The 15,637-nt window shown below is 48.3% G+C and overlaps 2 protein-coding genes across 2 annotated transcripts in view; both read left to right on the top strand.

Annotated features, from left to right (window-relative positions):
• LOC311200302 (uncharacterized protein) overlaps nt 1-1,939 on the top strand; it is a gene marked incomplete at its 5' end in the record, with an annotated part of 29,154 nt that extends 27,215 nt beyond the window's left edge. Inside the window, 2 exons of the mRNA XM_084274503.1 lie at nt 530-601; nt 1,418-1,939. Coding sequence (XP_084130629.1) covers nt 530-601; nt 1,418-1,528 — 183 coding nt within the window. The 3' untranslated portion in view covers nt 1,529-1,939. The remainder of the gene's footprint in view (nt 1-529; nt 602-1,417) is intronic.
• A 5,542-nt stretch (nt 1,940-7,481) lies between these two features.
• FNDC10 (fibronectin type III domain containing 10) lies at nt 7,482-8,189 on the top strand (the record flags this gene model as incomplete). The annotated part of the gene is made up of 1 exon (XM_084274623.1): nt 7,482-8,189. One exon carries the CDS (start codon nt 7,482-7,484, stop codon nt 8,187-8,189), a length of 708 nt encoding a protein of 235 aa, XP_084130749.1.
• Nucleotides 8,190-15,637: the final 7,448 nt, after the last annotated feature.

Raw genomic sequence — 15,637 nt, 5'->3', positions numbered from 1 at the left:
ACCTGTCGGGCTCTAAAATCCAGATTAGGTGGGGTTTAAAAAAGAAAAAAGAAATCCAGGCCAATGACATCAAACAAGAGAGATGTTTGCATCAACTGAGTAACACCACCTGAAGGTTAGTGAAAATGGGTGGGGGGGGAATAGTGATGTAAATCCCTGACCTTCAGTTAGGGCTGTGCTGGGCTCCCTAAAGCTCAACCCAAAATAACTTGCTGGCACCCCACAGTCCTGTGACTCGGTCCAGCAGCAGCATGTGCGAGGGGCCCAGCCCTGGGACCCTCCTGCTGCAGGACAGCCCACAACAGAAGGAGCTAGGGAGTTGCTGCTAGGAGGTGGGAAGAGAGACAGGGTGGAGCCAGTACAAATGGAGTTTGGGTCACCTTGTTGTTTCTTTGCTGCCCGTGATTCATCGCTGTAGTCCAGGCTGCCAGACCTGGGGCTGTAATGCAGGACAGCTGTGTCCCTGGCAGGCAGTGGAAGTACATTGGGGTGATGTCAACAGTGTCTGACTTCCTTGTATTTTTTTCAGGATGCTGGCAGACCTGCCAAGCCCAGGGAAGACCCAATGGATGACTATCAAGAAGATCAGGAGCAAGAAATTGTACGACACCAAGGTTCTTCCTCTTTCCCTCTCTGGTGTGGTTGTTACCTGGGTATGTTGGTAGATGAGAGCCAAGTATGACTTGGCTTTTGGGAAACCAGGTGTGAGGACTGCCCTCAGGTTTGTCTCAGCCTGCTCACTGAGGTGGGTCTCCTCTGCTCCCCCTTCTTTATCAGGTGTTCAGAGTTCCCCTTTATGCTCTGGTTTCCCATCTCATTTCTGTCTTCATAAATCTGATGCAGTTGAGTCCTGAGATGCTTTCCTTGAGATGCAGCTGGGGTGAATTACAAGCTGGGCCAGTGCACCCAGGCAAAATCAGTATGTGTTTCTCCAGGCATCACCCTGGGCTTATTCCTGGGGTGAGAAATTCACTACAAGCCCTGTAGCTGCACGGGTCCTGCTGGGTCTAGCCTGTGTCTGTGGAAGAGCTGGGCAGACCGGTGCTCTGAGAAGGGTCATTGGATTACAGTCAGGGAGTTGAACAAAAGCATGGGTGGCAGAAGGATGTGATGTCCCTCTCTTGAGGCAAGTGGGGAGGGTGGTGCATCGGTTGGGCCACAGTTGCCAGGAAGCAGCTGGTCCTGGTTTTGGCTGAAAATGGGAATTTATTGCTGTGTCTCATAGCCCAGGGCTACTGTAGTACCTTGAATCGTTGGACCTAGAAGTGCCAATGGATCCCCTGATTTCCTGAGTTTCCCAAGCTGGGCTGGTATGGTCCTGCAGCTCTGCCCAAGGCAGCGTGGTACACTGCTGGTTAGGGTCTCCTTTTCCAGGCCTTGCTGACTTTTCCTTCCTGGCTGTTCCCTCTGCACCCAGGAGGATCATGGAGGTGAGATGGATGACAATGATGACCTGGAACTTGTCCAAGACCAGAAGAACCACGCAGGCATACAGGGAGCTGATGGCAAGAAGGATGACTACTACTGAAAGGTGCCGAAGGGAAACGCGATGCGCTGGGAACGAGGGGACGGTACCTCCTCCTGGGACCTGGCTCCTGTATTAAACACTGCCCGGGACAGAGGCAGGAGGAGAGAAGCGTGCTTGCAGGCACTGAGCAGGGTGCTTGCAGATGTGCATTACAGCCACGTGTGTGGGGCTATCGCTGCCTCTCCAGAGCATGGAAGTGCTCTCAGACTGTAGGAATGACTTTGTCTTGCTGCTTCTCTCAGAAGCACTGTTTGATTTTGGGGTTTTTTTGGTGTTCTTCCCCCCTCTTGTTCTCCCTATCCCCTCCCCAGCTGGAGAGTCTTTCCCTTTTTTTAACACCTTGGGCAGCAGAGGGGCACCTGAACCGGTCCCTGGACTTTCTCGACTGATTGCTAATACAAAGGAATCTGTCTTCATACAATGCTTTGCTCAGTAGTGGTTCTTTAAAACACCCTGTGCTCCCAGCAGGGCAAGGCAGGGAGGAAGTCATCCTGTTTGTACTAATGTGGGGGGACAGCTAACCATGAGCACCAACAGAAATGACCGTGTGCCAGCCAGTGTGTGTGGGGGGGGTGTATGAATGACCCAATCCTTTCCAGTGCAGAGTCCCTTCCCTCCTAGTCTCCCACCGATTGATAGGGAGCTAAGATAAACTTTTCTCCTCCCCAATAGGTCAAGGTTTTCATCAGCAAGTTGGGTATTTCTTGTGTTCTGTTGATTCCGTAAATTGAAATCTGTGGTGCTTTACTTAGTCTCCAAAACACATCTTGCCTGACCTCAGATAGAAGGGAGGGATGAGTCATCTGGAGTTCTTGGAATTTCAAGTGGAGGCAGATGAAAGGAGAATGGGCTTCCTCATGATATCTCAAAGCCTGGGATCTGGCTTAGTCATATGAACAGGGCAGTGCTGTCAAATCTCCTACCTTGCATGAGACACCTCATCAGAGCTGCTTCCTCATCACTGTCAGCAGTCCTGGACTTGGGGCCCTCACTCATCAAATGCTGCTTGTGGTTGAATGTCATAACCTGATAAAAGATCAGAGATCTTGGCTCCCTGTTTGCTTTAGTTCAGTGTTTCTCAGGCCTGGAAAGGAGTGTTCAGTCTGCAGAGCTTCCCCTGTGTACTGCTTTTTCTCCCAGATCAGAAATCCAGGAGCGGCCCAGCTACTATTTAAACTATTTCACTGGAGACCTTCGACAAACCTCCAATTTATAATTACTTTCCTGACCTTTCCCTGTTTGTGTCGCTCCCTGCTTTAAGTGTAGAGGTACCCAGGCCTCAGTGTGTGCACCATGATCCAGGGAAGGCAGATGCTGTTCTGGGGGCTCTGTGCTCATTGTAGTGCTTGGTGTCTCTGTGGGCAGAGTAAGCAAAGGTGCCAGAGGCTGTTGCAGGGGGTCTAGAAAAAGGTCTGTGAGCCAAGAGCCACAGCTGCTCACGTAGCCTGCTGAGGAGATCACCATAAAGCTATAATGGGCTGTAAGATACCCAGAATGACTCAAAATGCTTAATGCTGTGTTGGTGCTTCATGTTACCCACCATGCTGTGTGATGCAACACTTCTCAGCATCCCATGTCTGCTATAGATAGCACAGTCAGAATAGATTAACTGGAGTTGCAGTTACCGGTTCAGATGTGTCCTGATCAAAAATGTCTCCAGTTCTCAGCTGGGCTGGTACGATGCTGCTGTTCCACAGCAGGATCAATGACCAGCACGGTCTGTGGTGTGAGCACCATGCCAGCAGGCCTAAGCTGCCCCAGTGAGATATGTAGTACAGTCACTGCTGAGTGTCATTCACTCCCCTTCCGCGCTTCCTCAGCCTGTGACTGTCGGAGCGTGTAGGCTCAGACCTGACTGAGAGTGAACCAAGCGCTGGGAACAGAACCCCAGTGTGGGTGAGACTGCATGCTGATTCAGAGAGGCTGCAGGAGCTATCTAAATTAAGAGGCAAATTCTCTGCTTTTGCATGTCTAGGATGAGTAATCCTCAAAGTTATGACTTGGAGGGAACTGCAGCAACTCAGCCCTGAATGTGAAGCTCCCTGCTAGGAGGATGCTTTAGCAACCATATGTCGCATGCTGCCCTGAGCTGGGAACTAAGCATCCCTGCTTTAGGGATTGTCTGCCCTGGCTGTACCCAAGACTAAAATTAGCAGTGTTGCATAAATTGCTAGCTGTGGGTGGTGAGTGCTCCTCATCTGGCCTACAGCAACCTGCCCCCATTTTAATACTAGTTCACTGTTCCTCTAACAGGAGACGAAACAGGAGGCAAACCCAGTGGAGGAGAAACTCAGAAAGCACCAAACCTGTGGCGCTGGGTCTGTCTGAAGGCCCATAAAGCAATAGGGGATGTTACTGATGTTGATACGCTGCCAGGGGTTCACTCATTAAAGCCAGTAACGGTGTTTTGCCAGAGTAGGGAACTGCTGGAGCAGGATGCGGGAAGGCTGGGCTGAGTTCTGTTGCAGATTTGGGCACAGAAGAAGGTCTTAGGCAGCAGCTGGATTACTAAGAGAGCAAACAATGAGACAAAGTGTTCACAGGGAGCCAGGGCTGGCAGACTGACCAAGCCAAAGCACGTGGTTTTGCTTTTCTCTTGCCTAAATAATTGCCTTTTGCTTAGAGACAGAGCGCACGGCTGTGGGATGCTGTGGGGGGTAAGGTGTGGTTAACCTGTGACCTTGTCACAAATTTTTTTGATGGGCTGCTCTTAGTTTTCCTTTGGACTCCATCACAATGGCATAGATCAGGTTTCTGTAAACAAGTATAATTCCAGGATTCACATGATGTCAAAGTATTAAGTGGTTTGGCCATGTCTTTAGCCAGATTAGGAGAACTACTAGTACGTTCTGTGCCCTTACAAATAAAGGCAGAGATGAGGAAAACATATGCCTATCAATTAGTTAAATGAAATCTCTGCTTAATGAAGCCTACTTCTCTGTAATCCACTTCTTGGAAACCTATTTATTAGGCTCTTTATTTACGTGGCATCTTTCAGGGGTTAAAATGTGACAATCTAATAGGAGTTTAATGAGATGTTTTCCATAAGACATCTGAAATAGTTGGCAAAAATGCCCTGAGCCCTTGCGTGCTGGAGGTCCAAAGTGCCTGTGTATCCCCAAACCAAGGATGTTTCTAATTATCCGTATGACTATGCTTCTAAGGATGACTATTGTTCACGTTCTGTATAGTTTGGGACTGTTTTAAAACTTTAAGGGTTAAATATTAATTTCACTTAGACTGGTTGAGCATAGGTGTGCCAGGGAATGATCATCCTTCAGTGTGCACCATGCAATAATGCATGGCTCTTCCCTTCGCCCTGCATCTCTCTGTGCCATTTTATGCCTTTGGAGTGAAGCCTGCCCGTCTTGCCAGCTCTGTGCTGCTTTAGTGTTAGAGTATCAGTGCATATGGAAAGGATATACCCACTTGCTGTCTTTAGAAAGCAAAGAAGTGTTTATCTGGATGTCTTGTTACAAAGGAGACCGTGGGTCTCCAGCACCAGCACACCAGAAGGCGTGAGGACGGCAGTGAGGGCACGAGGATGTACTCCATGAGCACCTGGGTCAGTTCAGTTCAGCAAAAAAACCAGTTCCAGCCCGTAAGCTCAGACCCCATTGTCTGATCACAGAACGTCAACGGCTACATGGGCGTCAGTGGGCAATTATACGCTGCCCTGCATGAGCCAGCAGTTCAGAACTCAAACCCAAAGGGAAGAACATGGTTATCCATTCCTATTCCTGGTAACTTTGGCAGCTTTTCAGGGAGACGTTTGAAGAGGCTTCCACAGCTTTCCATGAAATGAGCTCTCTCTGGTTACCTTCTCTTTCCCTTCTTTCCAACTTCAAATGCAAGTATGGAACTAAGTCCAGAGCCAAGTGGTGTGGCACATGCAGCCAGGTGCCTCTGCAGCTCTGCCAACCCTCTTCTCTTCCTGTACCAAATGCCAGGCCCTTTTGCTGGATCCCTCACCAGAGGAACTCAGTGTGTTGCAAATCAAAAGTAACATCAGAGGCTGGTGCCACATCCCCTCCCTCATTGCTGAAGCAATGTCAGCTCCTAACAGTAGTAAGGAGAGCTGCATGAAGTTTGAGGAGCCAAAACTTGCTTGGTTTGACCCCAAGTGTCTCCTCAACACCCTCATGTTTCTCAGGAAGGGCTGATGGAGCTTCAGTTCTGCATCCTAACTGGAACTTCTACAGGTAAGTTTGCCTCAGCCACCAAGAAGTGCCTTCAGCAGCACAGCACCTCCTACTCTGCAATAATGTTTTCCAAGGTCAGCAGCTGTTACTACACCTTTAGCATTCTTTTCTGTGCTGATCCTATTTTTTTTTCATGGATTTCTATTGATACCTCTTGGTGTCAAAAGATACTTACAGCAACTTGCTAGCAGATACCCTCCTAGCAGATAACCCATTAAATTTGGGTTAAAAACTAAATGTGGGAATAACATCTAACTAAGGAAACCTTTAAGCATGATTTAATAATAAACAATATACTGCAAAAAAAGCAAGTCTTTCATGCAGGTAAAGGGGTCTGAGACCATTTGGTCGTTTTGATGTTCAATGCATCTAGAAAACAAAAGTATTTGAACAATTTCCCCATCACTTGAATATATACAAAGTGTAATTCGCAGCAAACACCGAGGTGTATGATTTGAGGTTGTTTTTTGTTTAGGTTATGAAATAAAAAATAGGCTTCAGAATTTTATTTTTGTTGCATTTAAACTGCTATAAGACAATAAACCCTTTACAAGAAAGCTTACATCTTGTATTTCCAAACAGGTACCACAGTGAAGAAAAGCTCCCTGTTGTGTTTAGGCACATCTCTGGGGTTTTTAACCAGGTGCCGTGGTAGCTGTCCTGCTTCACAAGTTATAGCAGAACATGTATGTAAGAACCAGAATAGGACACTATGTAAATCCTGATCACACACAAATAAAACCCTCACCCCCACTTTTCGTGTGGAATGAAACCTGCACCTTGGTCCCAGCAGGACCCAGGATAGCTTTTCCCAGTTTAACCGTTCAAAGAATCTCCAGTGGGTGCTTAGCTCACTTCATTAGACGGTTTGTACGTTTACACAAGTCTGTAAATGTCTCAAGGTCCTTCAGAAGGTGTGATGGTGCAATGTCAGCAGAGAGCAGGGGCTCTGTCTCCCTCAGCCCTCTTCTGGGCTGTGAAAGAAGCAGCTGGGGGCTGGTCCTGCTGGGGAGGGGAAAACGGCTTTTGTTACAGCACCGTCCAAGGGGCGCAGCTTTGTCCTTTGGACTCACACTACTGCGCAGTGAGGACCCACAGCTTCGTGGCTCTCAGCTCACCTGGGCGGCTCGTGTCTTTCTCCCCGCACTGCATCCTTGCCAAGTTTCTCAGAGTTTCCAGTCTAAGGGGTTAAATCAGCCCAGGGCTGCAGACGCTGCCATTTAGAAAAGATGCCGTAGCCTGAAGGGGCTGTTTCACCCGCAGGGGAGCCCCGTCGCGCTGCCCTGCCCCAAGTCTCCGCGACCCCCGGGGCAGAGGCGCCCTCCCGGCCGGACCGCGCTCCCCTCCCCCTTCGGGGATGCGGGTCCCCGGGGAGCCTGCGCGGAGCAGCGGCGGCCAGAGCCGCGCAGAACCAGGCCGGACGGCCACGCAATGCCCGCGGCGGTGGGGAGGGGACCGAGCCAGCCCCGTGCCGGCCCTGACCGGGGGGGCGCGGCGGTCGGGGCACCCGCGGACCGGCCGTCGGGGGCTGCGGATCCCCCTCGGGCGGGGCCCGGGCCGCCCGCCGCCGGTCCGGAGCGGGCGCTGCCCAGCGCGGCGGGTGCTCCGCAGCCCAGCGAGAGTTAACGGCGGAGCCGCCTCTCCATTGGCGGCCGGCGGAGCGGCTGCGGAGCCCGCGTTTATAACCGGCGCACGGGGCGCCGCAGCCCTCCGCCGGCACCGCGGCTCGGCTCCATGCCGCGGCGGCCGGCATGCCCAGCCTGCTGCCGCCCTTCCTCGCCCTGCTCTGCTTCGGGGCGCCGGCGCCCGCCCTGAGGGCGCCGCCCGCCGCCGAGGGGCCAGCGCCGCCCGGCTCGCCGCGGCGGGCCGGGGCCGGGGCCGGGGCCGAGGCGGTGGACGAGCCGTGGTGTCCCTACAAGGTGGGGGCCGAGGGCGCGGCGGGCGGGCGGCTCTGCTTCCGCACGCCGGCCCGCGGCTTCCAGTGCGCGGCGCGGGCCTGCCGCGCCCACCGGTCGCCGGGCGGCGCCCTGGTAGCCAACGTGCTGCGCAACGGCAGCGTGCTGCTGCAGTGGGGGCCGCCGCGCCCCGCCGCCGGCCTCCGCGGCTTCGCGCTCAACTGCTCCTGGGACGGCACCTACACGCGCTTCCCCTGCGACAGCGTGGAGCTGGGCGCCGCCTGCCGCGACTACCTGCTGCCCGAGGCGCACGGCAGCGTGCGCTACCGCCTCTGCCTGCAGCCGCGCTACGCGCCGTCGCGCCCCGCGCCGCCCGCCCAGTGCGTGGAGTTCCGCGTGGAGCCGGCCGCCATGCGGGACATCGTCGTCGCCATGACGGCCGTGGGGGGCTCCATCTGCGTCATGCTCGTCTTCATCTGCCTCCTGGTGGCCTACATCACCGAGAACCTCATGAGCCCGGCCCTCGCCGGGGCCCCGGGCGCCGCCGCCCCGCGCCGCGCGTAGGCTTCGGCGGGGCCCGGGAGTGCCGCGGGCGCGGAGCGGGGCTGGCGCCGGGCTGCGCTGCGCGGGGCCCCGCCCCGGGCGGGGAGGACGCTCCGGCGCCCGTCCCGCGCTGTCGCGGTTGCCGCCGGTTCCTTCGCCAGACCGCTGCTGGCAGCGCCCGACGCCGTGTTTCTGGCTCTCTCAGGGGAGGAGGAGGAGGAGGAGGAGGAGGGGTTTTCCAAACTGTTCTCACAGCGGTGTCACCCCGGGTCTCGTTTGGAACGTTGAGTGTCTTGGGTTTGCTTGTCCCAAGCCTCCATCGGGTTTCGCTCAGGACGTGGAGCTGTTCTTCCTGCCGGGTGGGTGCCGAGCTCGTGGGACCCCAGCGGAGTACAGGGAATAACAGGACGGGTGCCAGCAGAATGCCCGGTGGAAGAGCCAGCGGCAGCTCTGACAGAGGGCCCGTTTGAGGAGACTCCCCGTTTTAAGCCCATGCCCAAGTTCCCTGCTCTTAGATGCCTGCTTGGTGTTTTCCTGAAGGGGGGAAGTTGTTCTGTGGGAGAACAGACCGGTGGAGCCACAAACCCCATCCAAAGCCCACCTAAATCTCGCTACTTAAGTGGTTTGTATCGCGCCTTGGGCTGGTTGACAAGTCTGGGACCCAGACTGGATGCTGTTGGAAAACAATGGGGGGTTTTGTTTGGCTGGGGCGACGCATCAAGATCTTACGCTGTCTGAGCAGCTTTTCTCCCTTTGTATCTGTCGTAAGGGTAGTTTCTACGAGGAGCGATGCTAAAGGGCCGAGCTCGGTATGAAAGTTCCATGTTGTTGTGCTAGTAGGAGCCAACCCGTAATTCTAAACTCAGTGCGATGTAGAACGGCACCTTCACTGCCCTCTGCAATCCCACCTCTTAGGAGCAGCTACACGAAGGTAAAAGCCTCTTAGACACAGAACTCACTAATGTTGTAGCCGGGTGTTTTGAGCGTAGAACACTCCCTGTTTAACTGCTCACTCAATGCTGTAGTAAGTAAGGTTTTAGCCATACTCTAGTATTACTTCTATTGTGCCTTAGTGCTGAGAACTCGTCCCACTTCTATTGGTATATCTGTTCTTGTAGTCTTCATAGACAGCTGCATCTCCCCTAGTGTTTTTGTCTCTGAAACTAGTGACTGTTGGGTTGTTTGTTGGGTTGTTTGGGGTTTTTTTGAAACAAACTTAGGCTGATCATTACTTGAACTTTAATGCGTACACAAATAAGAGTCTGTTACCATCCAATAGGTATTAATTTAGTGAGCTGGGTTTTATTTCATGTTGTTTGTATGTAGGTGACTGCTGGTGTAACAAAACCCGACTTTTAATCACTTTAAACTGAGCACCTAAAGCAAAAGTAGGGGGACAGCTTGTTCTGCAAAGGGGCATTGCTGTTAAAACACATCTGTTTCATGTGTGATCTGTTTGGTGTAAACATTTACCACTGGTGGATGAACCCATACACTTTTCTTTGTGAAAGTAGTTTGTGAAGTATCAACTTGCTAGTAGAGGGTAAATATAGAAAGTGTATGGAATCCTTAATTAAACTGTAGTATTTGTGCTAATCATAATCCTTTAAATGATTTGAGAGTGGCTGAGAAACTGACGAGTCTATGTATCAGCAGGCAGAAATACCTTTTATTTCTTGTTATTCCTGACTCTGAAGTGTTCTCTGTTAACTTGCCAATGCGCTTGATTTAAGCAGCCTGACAGCAGCAGAAAGATGGTGTCACTTGTTGATGTTGGAGGACGATGTCATAATTGTTCTGGTTTTATCCCTAAGAAGATTGACTGCTCAAAGAAAAGGCAGCCTGTTTTTAAGGACATTAAGACAAATCGTACCTAGTGGTTTAGTTTAGTGGTTTTAAACAGAGTAATTTGGGTTAAAAGTCTTTTAAAGGTTTCAAGTCAGTCTTTCTTGTAGCCAGTTCTGCACAGGACTATTAGAGTGGCACTGATTTTGTGTATCTCTGTCAGCTTCTGTCAACCAGTGTTACAGTTTTGTTCTTCATGTCATGAATTGCCAGATGTGAAAAGCAATTGTATAAATAATGAGCCTTGTACCACCTTGGCATCAATCTTAATAAATGAAAAGAATAATGAAAAGAAATTAAAACATCACAAATATTTAATGGTTCAAGATCTTGTTTGACTCAAAGTTATCAACTCTGCCCAAAGACTGATCATTATAATATTCTATTGCCTACTGTAAAATCATGACAACGTTAATAGGAAAATTAAAAGAGATTTGTTGTCTGAATACTTGATTTTTGTTTACTAGAGGCTTAGACTAAGGGAGCACAGGGTAATTCAGGTTGGAACGACCTTTGGAGGACATCAAGTTCAGCTTCCTGTTCAAAGCTGGGTCAGCTGTGAGATCACATTGGTTACTCAGGACTGTATCCACTGTTGCCTTGAAAACCTCTGGGCATGGAGACTGCACAACCTCTCTGGGCAATCCTGCTGCTGCCTGAACTTGATGGTACTGTCCACACTAGTGAAAAAACCCCACAAAGGTTGGGCTAGAGAGATCATCTGGTCCAACCTAAAACATAAAGCAGGAAGTCACAGCACCTGGTACAAGGAGCTCGTGATCTGCATGCCCAAGAGCAGGGGGAAACAGTCGCAATGCTTGAGCTGATCGCTTCAAGCTTTCAAAGACAGGAAGCCAGATGTGAAATTTTGTATGAAAACTCACTGAGCCACCACTATTAATTACAGAAGCCAGGTGTCTTTGGTTTTGAATGTAAAGGATCCTTATTTGACCTTGAGTGAGCTGCCCTTAGTTCCAAAATCCACCTTTGTTTACCAATTCAAGCTGCTTCATCAAGCCAGTTGTGTTCATTGTGGGGACACTGATAGAAGTCTGAGAAAACTGAGCACCAAATCTAATTTAGTTTTGTAAATGGCAGTAAAATATTGTTTTTGATAAGACACCTCTGCAGGTATTGATATGATACAGTTACCTGCCCAAACCACCTCGCAGATACTATAGAGAGGCTATTTGTAGTCATCTCACATCTTCATGCATCTGTCTCTCTGGATGGCATTGCAACAGCATGCTGAGCAGAGGAGAGACAAGCAACAGCGAAATACGTAGAACAGGAATGTAAATCCCAATGGAGGAAATGCTGTAATTCTCTAAGGGATTATTTTTATCAGGTTTTTCCTTTCCATGTATTATAAATGGGATGTGAGAAACAGTATCTTAGAGTTTCCCATTCATTTTCAGTGGATTAAGTTCTTACTGGATGCATCTTGATGTCGGGAAAAGAAAATCATTGTATTCCCTACTTTATGTGACATTAAGCAAAACATCTGCTGACCCATTTATAACTGTGGTTGTATTCCTTCGTCAGGAGTATAGATACTCCTTTCTGGCAGTAATGGGGAAAATTGCACGTAGGTAGACTTGATAATAATTTGACTCCCTGAAACCTTTGTGAGACTCCACAGTTACAGCTTTATGGACTATCAACAGCAATTCCCAAAATATGCAGAGTGCCTGGTAAAGTTCCAATCAATGCTGACCTGTCCAGGCAGCAATAATGTAGCAGTATCCTGATTTATAACTGCCAAGAAGCTGGCTGCTATGCACCTAATGCTTTGGGGAAAAGTGGAAATAGCTTCTAAGGCAACTACGTGTTCTCCATATTAACATACAAGTACCTAGGTCTGAAAAATCCATATGGTACTCTCTTATGTAGTATATAGTCCTGTGTTTATCCGGTAATTTCCAGTACTGAGCCATATCCATTTCCACAGGAGTTAAAATGGAGATCGATATGCTCATTAACAAGCTTCTTTTCCCTTGCCCTGTGCTAAATGTGAGGAAAACAACTGTTAAATCTGAGCAGCTCAAAGCTGAACTTTGAATCTTCTGGAGGAAACAGTCTGTGCCTCCAGCAAAGGATCTCTCTTAATTCCATTATGATATTTTTTTGTGGTACATAAAAGGAAAGGCTGCTGGGCTTTATTTGGAGGTGCAAGTGAAAGCTGGTATTTTGCTTCCATGGAGACCTGGAGTTGTAGTCTTATAAGACTGCAAACTGCTGCTCTGTTTTGCCAGTATGTTCCAAAAGAAAAGTGGGCTGAAAGGAGAAAAAGGGGCAAATAACTGTGTCACATTCCTGTTAAAGGCTTAGGAATTATGGGAGTGATGCTTGGACGGGGTCTTCCGAAGATTTACGCTGAGCAAATAACATCCTGACTGGTATTGCTTCATCATAGATCTGGTCATTATATCTCTTGTTTTTATGCATTGTGTGATCTGGTCCGAGGCAATAAAAATGCCCAAGACCCTTGGGGTTTTTTTCACCTGGAAGAATGTTTTTTGATGCAGAAACTTCGTATCACATGTTTTGCTGGTCATTTCAAATTCACTGGCAGTATTTTCAGCCCACTCTGCTGAGATGTAAATTATAGCCCAGTGCAGTGCAGTCTTTATGCAGTGTGCCAACAAAACCCCTCCAAAAGTGACCTTGGTGGAAGACTCTTCCAGAGGAAGCAATGGGTGAGAAGAATCTGCAGGCTGTTGATGGGGCCAATGATGCAAGTCCCAGAAGATGGAGGAGAAAGACCCTGGACAGTGTCATGTCTCTGAAGGTAGGGCCTGGGATGCAGCTCCAAATTCCTGGTGCTCCTGAGCCCTTATACTGGCAGGAGTAGTAGGGTAGTAAGTTGGATGTAGTTTTTTTATGGATTTCTTTTTCATGGACAGTGGGAGGCATTATTGTTCGTGACACACTGGAGTTGCTGCTGTAATGAGGTGTTTTTTTCTCTTCTGGGAAGACAATTGGAGTTTTGTTGTTGTGTTTAATATCTCTTTTTGTGTTTTTATTTTCTGACACCTATAGATTTTTATGCATGCCTTGCAGACATCAAAAACTGTGGAAGACTTTATTAGCAATACTAAATGTAGTTTCCAGGCCTCTGCACCAGTTGTGGGTTGGTTGGGGTTTTTTTAATGATACTCTCTTTTTCTGCTTCTTGTTCCATTTTTGGTGTGATTTTATCTGTCATCAGTGTGTGTCTTATTTTCCATATTTCCTTTTATTCTATAATGCAGCTGCAAGATCTGTGTGAAAACATAGCTTTAGATGGCCCATCTTTTGTAGCTCTTCTTATGTATTAGAAAAATGCTTGTTCAGCCTGTTATTTTGTCTTACGGACTGTTACGTTCTCCTTCCTGTAATCACCATATTCCTGCTGTCTCTGAATTTTCAGGTTATGTACTTTGTCGTTTTTCATTTCCCCACATCAGTGTGGAGGTTCTTTGCTCACATATCCTCAGCTGGACCTTGTTTCTCTAGGGGTACTTTTTAAGAGCAAGCAAAAGCGTGTGAGTACCAGGACCAGTCTGTAATTATCTTGGGCCCTTGTGTCCCAGATTTCTGCTCTAGTGCAATAAAAAATTTCCTGGTATGAATACAGCAGAAGGTGGGTATTTTGGTTCTTACTTTTGCAATATATATATATATATGTGTCCTAAATTCTTCTGCCCTTGGTAATCTCACATGTGCAAGCTTTGTATTTTGAACTGCTGCTTCCAGCATACAATACTATTAGAGGTATATCTGGAGCTTTTGTCTTTAGATCAAAGTTTCTGGAAACGTTTTTACAAAACAATTGTGGGCATCTTAAAGAAAAGCTCATTTGAAATGCCCTTTCAAAAATTCTTTTCTTATAAAGATTTTTCATTTTTTGTAGAAAAAGCAGGGATTTTTCCTCCCATTTAATTTTTGCTCTCTAATCTTAGTCACTTCAGTAGTATTGTTTTTATTTGCAGGCAATATTGATCTCTACAATCCTCTCCATGTCATAAAAATTCCTTACTGTCTTTCTCTCTCGGGGTCCTACCTAGTTTCTTCAGCTCTCCTTGTATACAATGCTGTCGGTATGTTACAAATTCCCTGTCACAGGGGCACATGGCAAATGGCTTGACCTGCTGTGTGCAGCCTTGACGGCAATTTGTTTGGCCTGATAGGATGGTGACACTAATTTAGTATGGTGTAACTGAATTTGTTTTGCTTGTCATCTGCTTCATAGTAATTGCTCCAAACAGGGCTGAGATGGACTTTTAAACTCAGAGGGTATGGCTGACACGGGAGTGGAAGGAGAGGGCTCGTGCATATGGTGCTCTGCCCATAGGCAGCCATAGTAGTAGACACACCATCTGTCTGAGGCCGCCTTTGGAATCTAATTTGGGTGATGATTCAGAAGACTGCAGTTAGTGAGATACAAAGTTTTCATATGAAATGGTGGTTAACGGATTTTTTTGGGGGGAGAGGGGAGAATCTGCGAGGGGAGAATTCAGAACACTGAAGTTACACACTTAAAACGAGCGTGTAAATCCTCCTAAATGTGAAACTTGGAGAATAACAGAAACTCTCCCTTCCTGATAATTGTGCAGTGCCACAGAACAGGTGACCCCAGAGTCCACACACCAGCTGCAACCTGATACTGAAAAATCTACATCTGTAGTGCCTTCCCCACCCTCTGAACTGAGCTCTGCTGGTATGAATCATCTGGGCACTAGAGGGAACTGATCCAATTGCATGGCTGGAGCTCTTGGGGTTTCTGAGGTCTGTGTGTAATGATGACATAAGCAACTATCTTAAGAACATACTGGGGATTTAGACAGCAGTTCTCACATGATAATCAAAAAGTTTTTAATTATACCACTAGTCATTTCATCTTGTATTCAGTGCAAGGTAGAAAGAAGAGGAGGCTCCAGTTGCCGTTTTAATACAGTTCCAAATTTCCTAAGCACTTTTTAAGACCCCATCCTGTAAAATGCTCATTGTCCAATGGTGATATCGAATTCAGCAACAATGTAAGATGCCTGTTCCCTTGGCAGGAAGCACTTAGCATCTTGATGGACCCACTTAACTTGCACACATTTTAATATCAAATTGATTTTGTCACAGGGTGGTCTCAGATCACAGTTCATAGTAGGCAGTTTATAAGAAATGCATTCTGTCTGACTCCAGATAGAGCTATGAGGAAGCATTTATCCTGGCTGTGATGTAGCTCAGGGCCTATGCAACTAAATCCGTCACAGAGCAGCATCAATTTTAGTAATGAGCATTCTTTCAACATTGCAGAGTTGACAGGAGCCGGGGAGCAGGTGTCCTCTTAACACAATCTCTCTTGTTACCACTATTCACTGCCCTCCAATTGTGTTAATCATAGAGGCACCAAACAGCTTCTCAGCTGCGCTCTCAGCCCTGGAACTGCTAGGATGGGATCTGTGATGAGCTGGACCAGGCTGGTGCTTAGAGCACGTGGCCATTGTCATGGAAGCAAATTTTAACACAGACAACTTTTGTACTTGGAGTTTATGCACATTCAAACTCGAATTGGTTCCCTTTGTATTCTGCACTGACAGCAAAACTGCCATTGTATGCTCGGGGAGAAAAGCTTCCACCTCACCCAC

Source organism: Gallinula chloropus (assembly GCF_964237585.1).
Source record: "Gallinula chloropus genome assembly, chromosome: 23".
Classification (NCBI taxonomy): Eukaryota; Metazoa; Chordata; class Aves; order Gruiformes; family Rallidae; genus Gallinula; species Gallinula chloropus.
Note: the sequence above shows the minus strand (reverse complement) of the source record. Positions and strands in the feature narration are given on the sequence as shown.